The 19,589-nt window shown below is 37.4% G+C and overlaps 1 protein-coding gene across 1 annotated transcript in view; it reads right to left on the reverse strand.

The window, feature by feature from the left end:
• The window catches only part of LOC109911859 (glutamate receptor ionotropic, kainate 2), a 392,551-nt gene that overhangs the window by 83,376 nt on the left and 289,586 nt on the right, over positions 1-19,589 (reverse strand). Inside the window, exon 10 of the mRNA XM_048596706.1 lies at positions 7,546-7,749. Coding sequence (XP_048452663.1) covers positions 7,546-7,749 — 204 coding nt within the window. The remainder of the gene's footprint in view (positions 1-7,545; positions 7,750-19,589) is intronic.

A 19,589-nucleotide genomic window follows, 5' to 3' on the forward strand; every position in this document is an offset into this window, starting at 1 on the left:
CAGCATCTGTGAAGGAAAAAACAGAGTTAACGTTTCGGGTCCGGGACCCTTCCTCGGAGCAGTTCTGAGGAAGGGTCACTGGACCCGAAACGTTAACTCTGTTTTTTCCTTCACAGATACTGCCAGACCTGCTGAGCTTTTCCCACAACTTTGTTTTTATTCCTGATTTACAGCATCCACAGTTCTTTCGGTTTTTACTTAATCCAAGTGGACAAACTGGCAATTTCATCCTCATGACTTTTTGTGAAAAGTAAAACTGTGTGTTTGCTGAGGTATATCTTACACATGATTCTAGTTATTGAACAATCATTATTAAATATGACACCAGCAGAAAGCCAATATATCACAGAGAGGTTTTAAGAACACACTAACTGTTAAGGAAAACTTTTATTAGGTTATAGGGAGCAGGATACATAAAGTGGAATTGACTTCCATCAAGTTTAGTTGACATTATAGGCCACAATTTTAAAAGTTTCACTTATTTGTTAGCTTTGATTGAGTGGCAATATCAGCATGAGCTTAAAATGTACTGAAATTGTTACAGTTATGAGCTTTATAAGGTTGTTATATTTTGAGATGTGTGTTTTATTTAAGTTAAAATCAGAGAGTTCATGAGACTGCTTTGAAGTCTGCCTGATAGTAAACCTGGATCAACCTGATACAGAGGGAAGAAGGTCCAAGACAATGACAGTAGCCTGTGTGCTAACTGTAGGTAAACTGTGAGTTTCAAAAGCCCTAGAAAAGTGCTGAGAATGTTGGGTTGTGAACATTTCTGCTGTAAACTGTCCATTTATTTCTCAGATAAAAGAGCACTGTAATCCCAAGTATAAGTAATCAATATTTCTATGTTGATACACAGCCCATGTAATTCACATCACCATGGAGATGGGCTTTTAGAAAGTAATGTTCTAAGATAGCCCTGAAGGCAAAGTTAGTATGCCAGGATTTGGAGAAGGAGAGCAGCTAAACATTATGGTTCATCACACAGAACTGCAGGTGGAAGCTTGCTCTCAGATTGAAAGGACCAAATTCATAAGTAATTAAAATGAGAGGAAAGATGTGTCTAGCTTGTGTTAGAGGAAGAAGCATAACTGCAGAAGAAAGTTCCAGGAATAACTGTTTCCAAACTGAGAAAGAAAAAGGACTAAGTAAACTGATGGGATCCAATAATCACCTCAGACTGGTTCTAGGAAAATCGAATTTCTACTTAAAAGACAATGCAAAGTATTCTGTGAAGAACATCCGTGTTCCCTTGGTTGCTAAAGTAAAAATAAGAACGTCTCTTTTATCATTTAAAATATTAGTTTTCTCCAAAACTGGTGGTTAATTAGTAAAGCTTTTGGTCACTTAGTGGGTCAGTTATCTCAGTTGGAAAAGCAGCTAGTAACAATGTAAAGTAATACTGTCAGTGTGGTTTCAATTTCTGCACCAGCTGAGGTTACCATGAAGGACCATTGTTTGAGGAATGTGATCCTCAGGTTAAATCACCACCAGTCATCTGGTGACTTCACTTTTTTACAGTTAGACACTAAGAAAATGTGAAATCTTGTGGTATCATCCTTTCAGCTGTTAACAAGAAATTTGAATTTCTTTTTAAAATTAATTGAAGATTGTATCAATATTCCAAGACGTATCTTTCCAGATCAGTGATGGTTGTTAGACAATCATTTTTTGTCCTTTGTTGTGTGCATTATAGTGAATAGTATTCACAGTATTTGATATGCAGAGCAGCTGATTTTATTTGGATTTTATGATTTTGTCCACAGTGTTGCTGTTTCAGATAAGGCATGTTCACCAAATGTAAATCATTTCACACTGTTATGTGAAAGAAATAGATACGTTGGAGTAACTTTAAGTTTGTCACTCAATCTCAGTACATAGATCTTAACCAAGCAACCCTAACTCCCGAAGATAATGGCATCATTTGAGCATGCTGTGCTTACTAATTAAAATTTGGACTAAGTTCAAATGCTCAGAGGTTTAGAAACAGCTGGCTGAATGGCCTCCTTCTACACCGTAACACTTCATTGATGTAAAACATTTTCTAGCCTCTTCTTACATTTAAGAACAAAGACTGAAGTCTGGAAATAGTACATAATGCAGCATTACATTTAAAACTTTGCTAATTGTAATCATACTGAGGTAACTATTTTAGCAGTGATTTTCATTTGATGCTTCCTACTTGAGTACAAACAATGCACTCAAGTCAAGATTGAGCTCTGGACCAAAGCTCTGAACCAAAGCACATATATTTGTTCCCAAATGGATGACTGAACATATTTTTTTAAATATGTAATAGAATTTGTCATGAATTTAATACAGCATCATTTCAAGTGCCAATGTTAAGAGCAACAGTTCGTTTGGGAAAAGTAAGTTTGCAGAATCATCTACTGGCAAATACGCAGAGTAGCTGCAATCAGAAGTATCAATTTATTCCTTAATTGTTTTTGCAATATTCAAAAAGCATTAGCTATCTGGGAGTGATCACAATCAAGCAGCTAAATGAGGGCATCAGATACAATCAGAAACCACAGTGTGGTTGGCATTTTATCTCTCTTATACAATTGCTAGAAAACTATTTTTTTCATTGCATTCTTACCAGAGTGACAAACGGAATTAAAATTACCTGAGTCTCAAGCTGAACTCTCATTGCATTCTTTTCTCTAGCTCATCATCCGGCCCACCCCAAGTTAAAGTTGACACCACCATGTCGGCTTCAGGCATTCCCCAGGTCTGTTAGCATAGTTAGATGCTGATGTACAATCTACATGTTCTTTAGCAACAATGTGTCTTGAACTCTCAGCAGTGGAATTTAGGTTTCCCTGCCAATGGGGGGATAACAGTGAAATCACTTACAGTGTGTCAGGATGCTGGCTCCAACTTACTGGCATGTGCATTTAACTACACCATGTTAGACCGTGCAATGAGCAAGCCCCTTGGGAGAGGAAGATTGTCAATTTCAATATGTTACTCACGCAATTACTGCAATATTAATGTAGTTTTCGCAATTTAACTGTGGGCTCATGAGGTTTGGATCGCACCAGTAAAAGCATGGTAAGAATACAATAGCAACTGAGGGACTGAAGACATATATAGAACTATACCGCTAATAGCATGGCGGTCATGTTAACGGACTGGTAATCCCAAGGTCTGGACTAATGATTTGAAGTGATGAGTACAAATCCCACCATCACAGCAATTATCTAAGTAAATCTGAAATAAAAAGTCAGTATTAGTAACTACCAGGATAATCATAAAAGCCCACTTGGATTACTGTGTTTTAGGCAAGGAGGTGAACACAGACATATGGATTTTGAGCAGCAGTAGCTCATTTGACCATCAAGCACTATCCACCCTTTGATGATGATCTGATTGTGGCCTCAACTCGACTTTCCTCGTATACCCCTAATGCCCTCTGACTCACTTGTTAGTCAAGAATCTATCTACCTCTGTCTTAAAAATATCCAACGACCCTGCTTCCATTACTGTACAGGAAAAAGAATTTCAGAGATGCACAACCCTCTGAGAGAAAAACATTGTACTCATCTCAGTCTTAAATAAGTAACCAATTAGAAGTGCTACCTTCCTCAATCTAATCTGATATGTGACTCTGAACCAATAACAGTGTGTGCCTCTCAATTTCCCTCCAAAATGGCCCAACAAGTCACTCCATTGCATTCATAAAGATAATTGTATTAAAAGGGGTGATTAGAAATGGGCAATAAATGAGGGCCTTGCCAGTGACACTCACATTGCTCCAAACCTCAAAGCTGCTTTCTTGCCATTTTTGTGCGAAAGGCTTTATTCACTGTAATTGAACTAAAAGGTTATTTTCACAACCAATTATTTGCCAACTTGGGAAATTCATTGACAACAGTGTAGGTTTGTTTGGTTGATCTCTGCCTGGAAGCTCTCACCCAGCAGGTCAGCATGGGTGAGTTTGTGCTATTATACCCCGATGAGGACCAAAAGTAAGTAACTATATCAACAGTCTACTCCTCACAGACTTGCAGCTCTCCTGGAGAGAAGGAATAAGAACAGAAATATGACACACAGGAGTCTTTACCCAGCACACAAGGTCCATGGACAGGGAGTGAAATCTACTTTGAAATGTACCTCCAGATGTCATTTCAGTGGTAGCAAATATTTAGAACCTGCTACAAGAAAAGCCTGCTGCCAACTAGATGAGATGGGAATGCTTTACAGCAGTAGTTTCAAAATCATCATGTCCCTCAACTTTTGTATCTCTAGAGCTTTCCAGGGACACGCTGAAGACATTTGCAAGATCTCATGGCAGGCAACACACAAATGCATTGGACATTCGTCTGTTCTGTCAACTTTGCAAGTAATGATGCCAGTTTATTAGCTTTTGTCCCATCCCCAAACCAACAATTGCTCCCTTAAAATCCAGTAAGCAATCTCAGAAGAGTTCCTCCTGCTGTATCAGTCGACCAGTGTGATACTTCTTTAAATCCACACCAATTATATCTTGTCTCACCATGTGAAAATCTCCAATTTCTCTCCCAAATTAGAGATGGTTTTGTCTTTGAGTCCAAGTATGTAAAGGGACTAGATTGAGAGTGCCCAAACACATGTAACTACCTTTTTGACAATGAATAGCGACGTAGACTTGATTATTTTTTAACAAGACAAGTGGTGGAGGTAAAAGTCAAGTGTCTAGCTCAGTCCACTATTATGTAATTCTAATGAATAAAACCAAGATATTGTATTCTGGAAACTGGAGATGAAAACAGAAGTGAAAAGTGATAGAAAAACTCAACAGTCTAGCTGTATCTTTGGACTGAGAAGCAGAATTACCATTTTGCATCCAATACAGTATCTCTTTATGATTTCAAAGTTCCAAAGAGGAGACATGTTGGTCTCAGAATGTTAATTTTGTTTCTCACTGCATAAGTGCTGTTTGACCTGCTGTGTTTCTTCAGTACTTCCCGTTTTTAATTTTCATTATTGGTAGGCCAGTTTTATGCAATCTTCAGCTCTGTGGAATACTGTGCTGCTGATGCCCGATCAGATTCACAGTGAAGGAGTTTCTATTGCAATGTAGTTACTGCAATTTAACTGAGGAATCATTTTGAAGGGTTAGGGTTTCAACAGTGTTGTACAAGTGTACTCAAATGCAATGAAAATTTTTGCAGATTAGGTTACAGGTCAGGTTTCTGCTACACTTTAGTCACACAACCACAAACATGAAATCTTCTATGAACTGCTAACAATCAGACAATATAACTTTTTTTGTTTTATTCCATAAAAAATACTCCTTGAGGCATTTAAGTGGTAATCTGGTGCATTTATTAGTTTAGCTGAAAATGAGTTTACCAGCAAAAACATAATTTTTAATAAAAGTGTCCAGTTCTCCAAAGTAACCTGATTTGAAATGACTTAAAAAAAATTCAAACTTTTCTTCACTTATTAAAGCTACTTATTAAATTAAATGTTATTAGTGCATGAATACCTTTTAAAAGTTGCATACTGGCACCTGTGTGCTGAAGAAAATTAGTTTAATTTGGAGAACCTACGGTAAAGCTAATGCTAACAGTAATTATGGTATCTTGTCTCTAATCTTCTTGAGCAGATGTCTTTATGGTCATAGCATTTCTCAGTGTAGAGTAACAATTCTCAATAAAATTCAATGATGAGTTTAAAGAAATAACATTGATTGCACCGCACTTCTCAATTTACTACAAGTTGAATAGGGGCTATCAAGAAACATTAAAATCAATCCAAAAGTAAGTACAACCTTGAAATTCTCTTAAATCATGCCAGATGAACAGTGTGCAGGAACATCTAACATCTGAACAATGTTGCATCATTCAAACAGAGAAAATAAATCCTGTTAATGAAATGCTATAATGAGCACAGTAGCCATTTTAAGACCAGATAAATGTCAGACAAATTAACGTTTTGAAGTCCGTGTGATCAGGTGTTGAAATTTGTCTGAGAACCAGGAAATCTGAACCTTTCTCAGCATGGAATCAGCATCTAACTGAAAATCCTATTTCAGAGATTAACTGAAAAATAAGTCCTGCTGCAAGTAAATGTTCGCACTGGCAAAACAGTCAATTCCATGGCAATCCTATAACGTAGGAATAAGATGCATCTCCTTGGTATTCATTCCACTCCACAAACTGTTCATTAAATCATAACAAATAGGAACAGGAGTTGACCATTCAGCCCAAAGAGTATTATGATTTTCCCGCTATGACTTCTGTAATAATACATCAAAATATCTTCCCATTGATACAGTCATCATTCTTCATGAGAACACTGCAGTAATATATATGACACTGAGCTGTTCACACTATAGAATAAAACTGTATAAATTAAAGTATGCTGCTTTTATTTTGTTCATTAATTGGACATAGGCTTGACTGGCAAGGTCTGCATTTATTGCCCATCCCTAATTCCCTTCTAAAGGTAACGACAAATGCAATTGAGTTTGCTCAACCTCTTCAGGGGAGCAGATAAGACTCAATCATATCACTGTATTTCTGGAGTCATATTTAAGTCAGACTGGATAAAGATGGCAGTTTTTCTGCCCCAGGTAGGATTTTACAACCTTCCAGTAGTTTTATGGTAACCATAATTGATACCAGCAATTTTTCCAGATTTAGTTCATTAGTTGGACTTAAATTCTGAACTACAGGGGTGGAATTTCAACTCATTTCTCCAGACCATTATTTTACTTCCCTGTATGACCATTCCAGTTAAATAACCACTATGCTACCATATTCTGCTGTATCAAGCTTGACATCCTAGCTTACTAGCAGGTGGGAAACCTGTTGAAAGAATGTGAAAGATTGTCAATCAAACACAATTTTGTCCGACTTGCTGAGAAGGTTTTGTTTTTATTTCAGAGCTTCAACCTCCACGACATTTTGGCTTTTGTATTTCTGTGAAACCCATGCTTCCATATACTAAACTTTTCACCCTTCCCACTCCCTTTTGTAACTCTGAATAAATATCAGGGGCTCCAGCTAGCACAAAAGAAGTGGTCGATGCATCCGCAGTGCAATGACATTACAGCATCCTTGGTAACTTGAAAACATGGTAAGGCATCTTGCAAGTCAGTTACCATGACAACACTGTCTCTTTAGGTTACAACAAAAAAATCAGATATTTCAAGCATGAAATTAGAAGTATGTAAAATGAAAATAATTCACATGGTCTCCACAGTCAGGTGATTCTTCTTTACATTTCCCTGCATCTCATTATAACTCCAAGACACAAACAATTCTGATATAACGTGTAATGTTTATGACACTCCCGTCAATGAAAATATACCTGACATACTCTCTCACAGCATATCACTTGTGATAGATACCTATATGCAGTTTTTCCTAAACTGGCATAATAAAGACCATCTATGCTACTATTCCTATATTACAAACATGAGTACACTTCAAAAGTACTTAACTGACTTATAAAGAATTTTAGGACTTCCCAAGATGATGAAAGACACGATAGAACTGCTAGTCTTTCTTTCTTTTACTGTATTTAAAATAATTCCAAGTATAAACTACTTACATGATCCATCAGTTCCCTGACCATTCCATTCCACTGTCCTTTTTCATCCTGAACTCCATATCTCCCATCATCCACCAGTCTGACCTCATAGGTAAATCCGAGGATATTGGACAACTCTTTCAGGAGGTCAATGCAGAATCCCTCAAATCGACTATTTCCATAAAGAGGTTTATCGGACTTTTTAAACATCACATAAGGCTCTTCCTGTGAAAGTTGATAACAGCAAGGAATCAGTGTGAGGACTTTACACATCCCAAGTGACAAACACATCTCAGAGATAATGTCTATCAAAACTGCCTTCTGCTAATCAGGTACAGACTATGTCAGAGCAGATAAATTTGAAAGGTTTCTCAACGTAATCCCTGAAGCCTAGCATTCCCTGCAGTGAGAGCTGCTGGAGCTAAACTATTATTTGAAGAAAATACTGTAATTTGAGATCTGAGCCATTGAAATAATGCATTTAGATTTTGTGTTCATAAATCCTAGAATTTAAAATTCATTGAAGTTCCTAATGAAAAATTAAGTGTCAACGCGTAAAAACTAGAAATAAAAATCATTGTAAATTACCTCCTAGGTATGATTAGTAGCTACAGCATATTTATCTCAGTACTGAAAAGGAACATATTATTTCAGTACCTTACATGCCAAACTGAACAAAAAATCAACAAAAAAGGTCAATTACTAAATATAATGACACTTCGGAATGTAAAAAGCTCAGAAAGCCAGCTTCATTTCAGATAGTGTCTATTCTATCTTCAACGTTGTAAATAATCCTCGACTTGCTGTTCTTCACTGTTCTATTTTTGCTGTGTTCCAATTAGGTCATTAAAAAATATTGAAATATATGATTCTGCAAAATCTCCAAATGAATACAAATGAGTAGTCAGCCTGGTTTCATGCACCTCGTTCAATAAGCTGAGAGCAGAAATGGACAAAATATGTTGGGGGCCCACGATCACCTTATTTTAACTCAGTGGTCACAATGGAATGGCCTTTTATTCAGTGCCTTGTGCATAAAAGATTAGAATCCCAACATTCACAAAAGGAAGATAAAAATGATATACTGCCAACAGTTGAAGTAAACATGTGTTTTATATTCATTATTAGGCAATGAAGATGGATCTATTTGATTCTAATGGTGCATTAATTTCTATTTTATTTAAGCTAAAGTTATCAACCTGTTTTGATTATTGTTTATTTTCATTTTGAAGTTTATGTGAAGTAACTAGAGAACATTTCGTTAAGATTTAAATCAAAATTCTTGAGCTCTTTAATATTAAGTGAGACAGTAACTGTATCATGTAATTCTAGATCTGATATCACACGGCTGGACATAGAACAAGGTCCACTTTACTTTGCTCCAACACCTCATATAAGTCCTGGCCCCAGAAGAGCGGTCTCTACTGTCAGCTTTTCATTATTTCCCACCTCAATATTCACGTGATCACTCTAAGTGCAGTTTCCATAATGCCGAATTAGAGATGGTTTAGTGCTTTAGCAATATTATTGCCCTAAATCAAGTCATATAAAGGTAAAGTTTTCATAGTTTTCCCAGACCATAGCACTGCTCTCTCATTAGAAAAAACTGATGGTCACCACACCTCAGGTAAGGGGAAAAGTTGCACTGGTGTTTCGTTTGAATTTCTAGCCCACAGCACCATTCCATCACTTGATATATCCAGTTTCATGTGTGCATTTTGAGAATTGAGGAAACATGTCAACATTCTGAAATTTCTAAGATTATTGTGATTGTTCACCAATAAATAGGCAATATCATTGGCAATTTTGGATTGGCATCAACTGTTTGATCTACCAGTATCACAAATGCACAGTATCAATTTACATTTTGATCTAAATTACTCCATGCAAAAATACATAAACATACAATCATTTCGGGCAGAGAAAGTGGTGGAAAAACAACATTGGAATTAACAGTGAGTCTTGTAAAATTGGTATGTCTACCGCAACTCAAATGTCAAGTCTAATCATGGAACTGCCACACAACCAGCCATTACCCTCACGTATGTCTCAAATAGCCAATCTCGCAATCATAATCACAAGAAAACTCCTCAGATATCCTAAGAACAACAGAGAAATCAGCTTTATCCAAACATACAAGCAATAAGTGGTCATAGGCCATTCATCTCTTCAAGCCTGCTCCACCATTCAGTAAGATTACAGCTGATCTGTTTGTGTTTTGAATTCCACATTCCCATCCAGCCTGATCACCTTTGATTCCGTTGCCTAACCAGACCCGAAACATTAACTCTGATTTTTCTCCACAGAAAATGCCAGACCTGCTGAGCTTTTCCAGCAATGTCTGTCTTTGTTCCTGATTTACAGCATCTGCAGTTCTTTCGGTTTTTATTAAGAACCTATCCACCTCCAACTTAAAGATATTCCATGTTCCTCCTCCACCACACTTTGAGGCAGAGTGTTCCAAAGTTTCACAGGGTTCTGAGAAGATTCCTCTCATCTCTGTCCTAGAAGAGCAATCCTTAATTTTAAAACAGTATTTTCTATTCTGGACTCACTCACATTCTTTCCATGACCACCTTGTCAAAACCATTCAAGATCTTACAAACTTCAATTAGATCATCCATTGGACCTCTGGGCTTGAGGAAAATAAACCAGTCTGTCATACTTTTTTTCATATGGTAACCCTTTCAACCTGATACCAATCAGGTAAACCTTCTTTGAACCAGCTCCAAAGCATTTGCATACTTTCTTAAATACAGAAACCAAAACTGTCCACAATATTTGAAATGTGGTCTCACCAAAGCCCCGTGTAACTGGTGATTAACATACTTACTTTTGAGTTCAATTTCTCTCCTAATAAAGGTCAGCATCCCATTAGCCTTCCTGATTACACACTGAACCAGCAAACTCAACTTCTGTCAGTCATGTGCTAAAACTAGTAACATCCACATCACACAAGTACCAGGCAATGAACACCTCAAACAAGACAGAATCTAATCATCAAATTGTCACATTCAATGGCATTGCCATTGAAGAATTCCCAACTATCAAGCTGCTATTATCATTGACCAGAAACTAACGTGGACTAGCCGTATAAATACCATGGCTGCAAAAGCAGATCAGAAGCCAGTAACTCACCTCCTGATTCACCAGAAACCGTCTACCATCTACAAGGCAAATCTCATGTGCGATGAAATACCCTCCAGTTTCCTGGATGAGTGATTCTCCAACAATACTCAATAAGATTGACACCATCCAAAATAAAGCAGCCCATTTCATTGGAACCTACCCACTATCTTAAATAACTGCAACATTCACACTTTCACCACCAATAAACAGTTGTTGCAACATGTACCAATTACAGGATGCACTACTGCAACTCACCTTCTACAGCACCTTCCAGACATGTGGCCTACCCTTCATTGACCACCGCAGTTTAAGAAGGCAATTCAAGGATGAAACAGATGGGCAATGAAACCTCATGGACAAATTTTATAAAGCACAAAACAGCCAAGCCAGACTGTGACAGTGATGTTAAAATTCAATCTTATGCTTTATTTTATGTTTTTCCATCACTTAAATATATTGCAACTGAAGCCCCACATTCTAATCAAAATCAAGAAAATTTATCTTTTAATTCTGTCTACTATTTCTGTTCTGTTATTGTCTGAAACACAATATTTACTAAGATGGAAATGAATTACATTTCATAATGGATTTACCAGTGATTAAGCAAGAGAAAATATGATAAGGACAAAGATAGCTTCATTCCTTCGTGACATCTATATGTAATGTTAACTATTTTAAATATTAGCTATTAGCAATTTTTTTCCTTTCTCAGCATATTCCCAGAGAACAATAAGTGAAGGGCTTTATGGTCAGCTTTAAAGCTTTCAATAAAAGCCAAACAAATATTTACCAGCTATTGATTCAAAAAACACTTTGACTTTCCTGTCAAATATCCAAGTCTAAGAACAACTGTAGATTTAGTTAAATGTGTCACATCCACTAATTTAATTGCTTCTTACACCCAACACTCTTTTCTAAACCTGAGTGATTGATGAAAGGACAAATCTCTATTGAACAGTCTGTAAAACCAATGTTTTCATTTTGCAGAGCGCAAAGCTTTCCCTATTATGTAACTGTTACAGAATACATGCAGTTTTTTTTCTTCTGATCATTTTCTCATGCCTTCGGTTGTCAACTGTCTAATATGCAGTATCTTCGAATAAAATTATTCCTTCTGAAGTGGTACGCCAATGAGCAATAGATTACGATAAATGCAAAGATTTCAGAAAAAAAGAGCTATTGGTTTTCCTGTGTATTGCTTCAGGATGACCCTTTTAGTTTACTTAAATTGATTGTCTTCATCAATCACCCTCCAACCAATGCCATCTGGTCAAATGATTCAGTCTAATGAAGGCACTGAAGATGGGCTACAGGAATTGGATTTTAAAAATGTCATTCCTATAACGAAATGTAACAAAACAAAATGATGGGCCACTGGTTTCTGGCATTTTGTCTAAAATAATATCAGGCAATATTTCTATACTTAACAAAGTTTGCAGTATTTTGCAAGAAAAGAATTCTGTGTCACAGATAAATCTTAGCAGATAGAGAAAGAAACCAGGATAAATACCAGAGTTTTGAAGTCTTGATTATACATTTATTCCCATCTCCAGTATGCATCTGGGTAGACTGCACTTGCCTGCTTCCATTCTTATCTTTCTAATCTGAAAATGAGGCTTTTCTTCCTGCTCCAACACTGCACCTCTAGTGTCTCCCAGCGATCTATCCTTCAAACTCTCTATTTCTCATCCACATGCTGTATCTGGGCTGCATTATCCAAAAATTACAGCATCTGTTTCCATGTGTGTTCTGGCAAAACCTAACTTTACCTCATAATGAGCTTTCCCAAACCTTCCATTGTGCCTAAGCTGTCAGACTGCTGCACTATCATCCAGTAATCAATATGAACAATCTTCCTCTAGCTGAATATTGAGAAGACTGAAGCTATGGTCTTCCAGCCCCTTCACAAACTCCACCTGCTAACCACCTACTCTGCCTGTCTCCTAACTCTCTAAGAATAAACAAAACCATTTGAAACCTTGGTGTCATAGTGAAGCCTAAGTTCAGCCTCCAATAATATATCTAAAAGATCACCAAAACCATCAATTTTCACCTCAGCAACATTGCCTGATACTGCCTATGCCTCAGCCCTTCTGCTGTGCATCCTTCATCTACATCTTTGTTACCTCTTGACTCAACCATTCCAACACACTCCTGGCTGGTCACCCCACATTCTACTCTCCATAAACATGACGTTATCCAACACCCTGCTGCCCATATCCTAACTCACATCGAGTTCTATTTATCCATCAACGCTGTGCTTGCTGATCTGATTTAGCTCTCCATTAACCAATGCCTAAAGTTCTTATCCTTGTTTTCAGCTTCTCTCTTGGGCTTGCTCTTCCCTGCATCTGATATCTCCTACAGGTCACAACTCTTCAAAATATTTGTCCTTTACAAATTTTGATCTCTTGCTTCCTCCCTTTCATCGCTCCACCATTGGTGACATGCCTGTAGCTGCCTCAGATGTAAGTGTTACAATTTTCTACCCAGCTCTTTACTCCCTTTTAAGGCACTTCTTCTTCAAGAGAACTGAATGCAGTTTACTCTTTCACTGACCCACATGCCAGCTGCTCTCGTACCTTATTTGAATTGGCCATTATTCATGCGTAAGTATCCACTAGTGGGCTTAATTTTGCCGTTTTGTGATTTCATAAGTGGAGAGATAGCAAGTCAACTGCCCTGCTATACCTATAATGAATGTCACTTTAATGATTATCAGTGGAGGCGTATAACAGGACCAACACAATATTGCTTTATTCATACACAAGCAAAAATTTCAAATTGTCTCCAGTCAAGATCCACAGTCAAGGTCACCGTGAGCAGGTATCATTGTTCACCCTCTGCACACACCCTTCCAGCAAATATCATTGGATATTAATCCTGAAAAGGAAGCTTGATTTACTTTCCCCTCCAAAGGCACAGGGGGCAATTGTGGTGTGCTGCCAAGGACCAGACTATTAAAGATGACCTGGAGATCAGAAATTTTCCTGGAATGTTAGGCTTAGCATTTCACTTATTGAACCATGGAAGCAGGTTTAGTCACTTAAAATTCAAAAATGCTAATGCCAAGATCAGGGGTTCAGAGTGCTAATTACAAACATATATAACAGCAAAAGTCTAGAGTTCAGCTTCAGGGAAGTGGACTGTGGTCAGCAAGCTGGGAGCAACAGGGTTGCCTGCTTTATGTCAAAACCAGTGAGTGGGCAAATATGAGGTGAAAAAATGATGTGGACATTGTGTGTATAGCAATACCATCAGTGCATTCCAAAAAAAAAGCCTACATTCTCACTATGCATGACAAACAAGAATTCAAACCTCATGGTCCTATTTTGACATGAATAGAGTTCCATCAAATGGAACAGAGGGCTGAATCTTTTTTTAGTGGCTATAAAGTGTTGGAAGATTCAAAACCAACTACATGATTAAAAGCTTACAATTCATAGTTTACCCATTTGGAAGACACAACTGATTGTTTATCATCTTGTTAATGATAATCAACCATTTCTAAACGCTATAAGGAAATACGTTTTTTCCTGTGAGGTATGAAAAGCTGCTTGGAGCTGGTAACCTCTCATCATATTGGTGCATGGTTGGGGACTTGCATAAACAATGCATCAAAAGAGACAGATTCTGGACAATTAGTTAGAGAAACTGGGTCCAAGGCGTGTGGATCTTAGCTCCACTGGATTTTAGGAACATAGGAAATAGGAGCAGGAGTAGTCAATTTGACACCTCAAGATATCTCCACAGCATCATTAACAAGGCTATGGCTGATTTTCTACATAAAAAACATTTTCCTGCAATGTCCCCTTACTCTTAATGTTCAGAAATCTGTTAATCTCTCTTGTGAATATAGTCAATGACTGAGCCTTCCAAAGCCTCCTCGAATGGAGATTTCCGATGATTCACTACTCTCTGACTGAAAAAAATTCCTCATCTTAATTCAAAATGCTCTATTTTTAACTTGAGACTGCTTCCTCTGCTGCTCGACCCTGCTTCGGGGGAATATCCTTCCTGCATCTGCCCTATTGAGTCTCATGTCTGCATACAGTTCTCCATCTCCCTATTTTTTCTTTGTAAATCAATCCCACCATCCCAGGAATGGGTCTGGTAAACCTTTGTTGCAGTCCAACTGTGGTAAGTATATCTGTCCTTTGGTAAAGAGACCAAAATTATATACAATACTCCTGGTTCCATACAATTATAGCAAACCATCTTTCCTCCTGTACTCTAGTTATTTTGTAATAAAGGTGAACATCCCATTTGTCTTCCTAATTTCTTGCTGTCCCTTTTAATGGCATACAAACAAGGATATCCAGATCCATTTAGACATCAACAGTTCTCTATGTCTCACCATTAAGAAATACTCTGCATTTCTGTTTTTCTTACTGAATAACTTTACATTTTCCACATTATATGCTAGCTAGTATATTTTTACACAATCCTCTCTTGAAGTCTCTTTGCATCTTTTTCATATTCTCGTCTAGTGTTGTGTCATCAGCAAATACTTAGAAATTATTATATTTGCTCCCCACATCCAAATCATTGATAAAGACTATAAATGGCTGAAGCACAAGCATTGATCTGTATGATAACCCTCTTGTCACAGCCTTCCTTCTTGAAAATGACTCATTTATTCCTATTCTCTGTCTTCTGTCTGTTAAGCAGTTCTCAACCCATGCCAGTATATTATCCCTATTCCCACGTGATCCAATTTTGTTTACTAATCTTCTGTGTGGGATCATGTCAAAAGCCTTTTGAAAATCCAAACACAACACCTCCACTGGTTCTGCCTTATCTATTCTGTTAGTTGCATTATAAAGAAACTATAGGTTCAGCAAACATGATTTCACTTTCATAAATTCATATTGTCTCTGTTCAATTCTACTATAATTTTCTAAGTGTACAGTTCTAACATCATTTATAATAGATTCTGACATTTTCCTAATGACTGATTTTAACTCTATACTTAGCCTAAGTCACAGTCTATCAGCAAGATGGTTTTCAGTAACAGGAAGGACATTCAGTGCCCGATGAACAAAAATTTGTTTTAACCAAGTGGTTGGATAACGGAAGTCATTGTCTTTTTGATTGCACCACTACCCTAGTTGCTGACCTGGTTCTTATTCTTAGCAATTGTCTGAGACTAAACCAATGTTCGCAAATTTCATGTTATGAACTTCTAGCCAGTTATCCATGTTATCACTGAGATGACCTAACATCATTCAACTAGGCCCCTGCCTCTATTAATCTGCTACTGAAACTCTCATCTATGCTTTTGCAACCTATTTATTTTTATTGTCCAGACTTAATTATTCCAACTTTCCTAGTTAGTGTCCCACATTTTATCGCTGTACAATTGAGGTAACCCACAAATCCGATTTCTAACATTTATGTGAAAAGCACTGGGCCATGGTGTTACATTAAAGGTGCTGTATTTAGAGAGGTTGTTCTTTTCAGGCACATTAATGCCTGTTTGCTGTTTATACCCAAATGGATTATAGAATTTACAACATTGAAACAGCCATTCAACCAAAATGGTCCAGGTGTTTTTAAAGAACCTGTTCAAAAATGTTATGACACAAGTTTGGAACGGTGGGTTTGGAAGTCAGGCTTCTGGCTCAATGTCAGGGACAGCACTGCTACACCACAAGGGCCCCCAAATGATATTGGGTGTGTTGCTTATGAGTCTAACAACATAACTTTTCTGCTCAGTTATGTTCTAACAGAGTTAACTCAAGGCATATGCCACACAGTACTCATCCTGCTTTATTGTACACGGATCAATTAAACTGTCCTGCTACCACTTAATTATAACCTTTCACACCAACCTGCAGCTAGTACTGTTTTAATATGGCATTTCTATGTTCCAACATGCGTAGCCTGATAGAGTGCCAACTTTTTACCAACCCATGGACTGATTTGCATGGAGGATTTGCATTCGGGAATAAGGTTAAAATTGGCTAAATTCATTTCAATTAGACTCATTATATGCTTCAGATTTCATTCCATATGGTAGAACTGAGGTCAGATTTCCAGCTCTAACTTTTTAGATATTCATTATTGTAATCTTCCTTCCTGCAGGCATCAGGAGATTAAGAACATGAATCTGTTCCAAGATCACAGTGGTACACTGTAGGTTAGAGTCCTGAATTCCCAAATGGTAAATCTCAGCAGTTCAGTCAGGGGGACTGGTTCCTTCAGACAGGTAATATTAAAGGATGAGTCAGTCTGCTATCTCTCAGGCACCTTACAGTGTTTGGCTGCAGATTGGTTTTGACAGAGACCCAGGAGTATATTGTCTGTTTGCCCTCTTAAGGGGGATTGGATACTGATATGCGCTGGTGCAATATTTCCTCAATGTGTGTGGGTGGGAGCAGAGCATTTCAAGTAAATCTGTAAACGTTTGCATTAAAAGCTGAACTTTTTGCATTTTTAAATGCATTTTAAAATAATCAGCTGCCAAATAAAAATATTGGTCCTATTCATCTGATCTGGATGTAAAAAAACACATCATTCTGTTCTTTTGTCCTTTTTAGAATTCAAGCAATTTAACAAGAACCATTTGTTGTAAGTCTTGCAACTGTCAACCAGCACAGGGTTATTATTATGAAATATGGGAAATATATTTTATTGCAAGTGTTGACATTGGCATAAAATAGGGAATATAACTTCACAACAATGTTTACATTTTAACCTAAAGCAGCAGACAAATAGAAAATGCCCCTATGTTGATTCATGTCCCTACTGAAATGCAAATGAAGACGACATTTCAATCTGTAGTCCTGTAAAACGACAGACTGAACCTTTTCTGCATAGTAAGGTAATGTGAAAATCAAATTCCAAAGGCACAGACTAATAGTCAAATTAAGTGAGAGAAAATCAAGAGGGTGGAAATTATTGTTCGTTATGCTCTTGTAAGAACTTTTAAGTTTTTTTCCTCCACTTCCATAATGAAGGATTAATTATTTATTTCAAACAAGTTTAACAGTGCTATTAAAATAATGGAGAGAAGAATTAGGTATCAAGTCACAAATGCAAAGTTTATAAGTTAATGTTTTAAACTGTCTCTCTCATTAAAATTGTTAATATAGAGGAATGGAGAGAGTTGTGTGATCTATTATAACTTCTGCCTCGAAACAGGCTCAGTTGCTGGGTTACCACGGGGCGCAGGGACTGAACAGTTTTGGACCACTTATCAAAGGAAAGATATCCTGGTGTTGGAGGCAATCCACAGAAGTTTCGTTAGGCTGATACCATTATGGAAGGGCTGTATTATGAGGAGATGTTGTGTAGGTTGGGCCTGTATTCATTGGAATTAAAAGAATGAGAGGCGACCTTACTGAAATATATAAGATTCTTGCGGCACTTGACAGTGTCGATGCAGAAAGGTTGTTTCCCCTTGTGGGATAGTCCAGGACCAGAGGGCATCATCTCAGAATAAGGAATCACACAATAAAGGCAGAAATAAGGAGGAATTTCTTCTCTCAGAGGGCGGTGAGTTTGTGAAACTCTTTATTGCAGAGAGGTGTTGAAGCTGGTTTGTTGAGTATATCCGAGATAGACAGATTTTTAACCATTAAGAGAATCAAAGGTTATAGGAATAAGGCAGGAAAGTGGAATTGAGGATTATCAGATTAGCCATGATCTCACTGAATGGTGAAGTGAACTTGATGGGATGAATGGGTTGCTCCTGCTCCTACATCTTATGGTCTTAAGGAGGCCCAGGTTGAGACTTACTAAGATCAACCCTGACTGGTATTAAATTTGGAATTTCTATGGAACTGACAGAAGTGACTTTTGATGATCTGTCAACATTGATAACACAAGATTCACCCAGTATCAAGGTTGGCCTCATTGAAGTTCTCATCGGATTCTGCCACACATCTCACCATAGCCCACATTGCTTAGGCTCCCATAAGATTCCAAGCATTAGTGTTTAATTCTGGGCACATCATCTTGGAATCAATATGTTGACTTTGGAGAAAGTGATGACGACAACATTTGTAATGAAGAGAAATTTGAGGTACATTTCCTGAAGAAGAAGTAATCTGAGCAGGATGTTTAACCTAACGGAATTAAGAAAGTAGATAAGGAATGGTGCTTTTCTTCAGTGGAAGAATCCCAGGCAGGAGCCGCTTCAGAATTCATGCTAATCCAGTAAAAATATGTGAGAATTTGAAATACATTTTCCAGAACAGCAATCACACAATATTAATTGAGGTGTTTAAGGAGGAGATAAAGGCATTAGGAGATATGGTAAAAAGCAGAAAGCCAAGATTAAAAATGAGATAGAGCTGTCATGGGAGAAAATAAATGATACAACAGGCTTATTATGCTGAATAACTTATTTCTATACTTGTGAAATGCTGAAAGCTTTAGATAGCTGACTTCAACAATATAGCATTGTATCTTTTCTTGAAATAAGCTGCACATTACACATTCTTTCCATGATTAAAACTCCCTACTTCTGCCTCTGTAACATTGCTTGATTCCACAACAGCGCCATCTGCTCCAGAAAACTCATCAAAGTCTTGGCTACCACCAGACCTCACTACTCCACTACTCTCCTCACCAAGCTTCCATCATCCATCCTGCTCAAGCACATTCAAATTCTACTCCCATATACATGTTACATCGATTGCTGTTCATTCATTTTCTCTACTTCTTGGCATGCATTGGATCCCAGTTTGGCAACACCCAATTTTAAAATATTTATCCTTGGTTATAAATCTCTCCCAGTATTGCCCTATCATCACTGCACTGGAATTCTATTTCAATTCTGCCCAAACTCCTGAATCGTTCGCAAAGCTTGTAATCATGCGTCCTGCCATTATTTTGATTTGGTATCAATTATTGATTGATATTACTCTTGTAAAGCACCTTGCAATCTTTAAATTATGTTAAAGGTGCTGTGTAAATGCAAGTTGTGA

The sequence above is a fragment of the Rhincodon typus genome, chromosome 5, assembly GCF_021869965.1.
Source record: "Rhincodon typus isolate 14 chromosome 5, sRhiTyp1.1, whole genome shotgun sequence".
Taxonomy (NCBI): Eukaryota; Metazoa; Chordata; class Chondrichthyes; order Orectolobiformes; family Rhincodontidae; genus Rhincodon; species Rhincodon typus.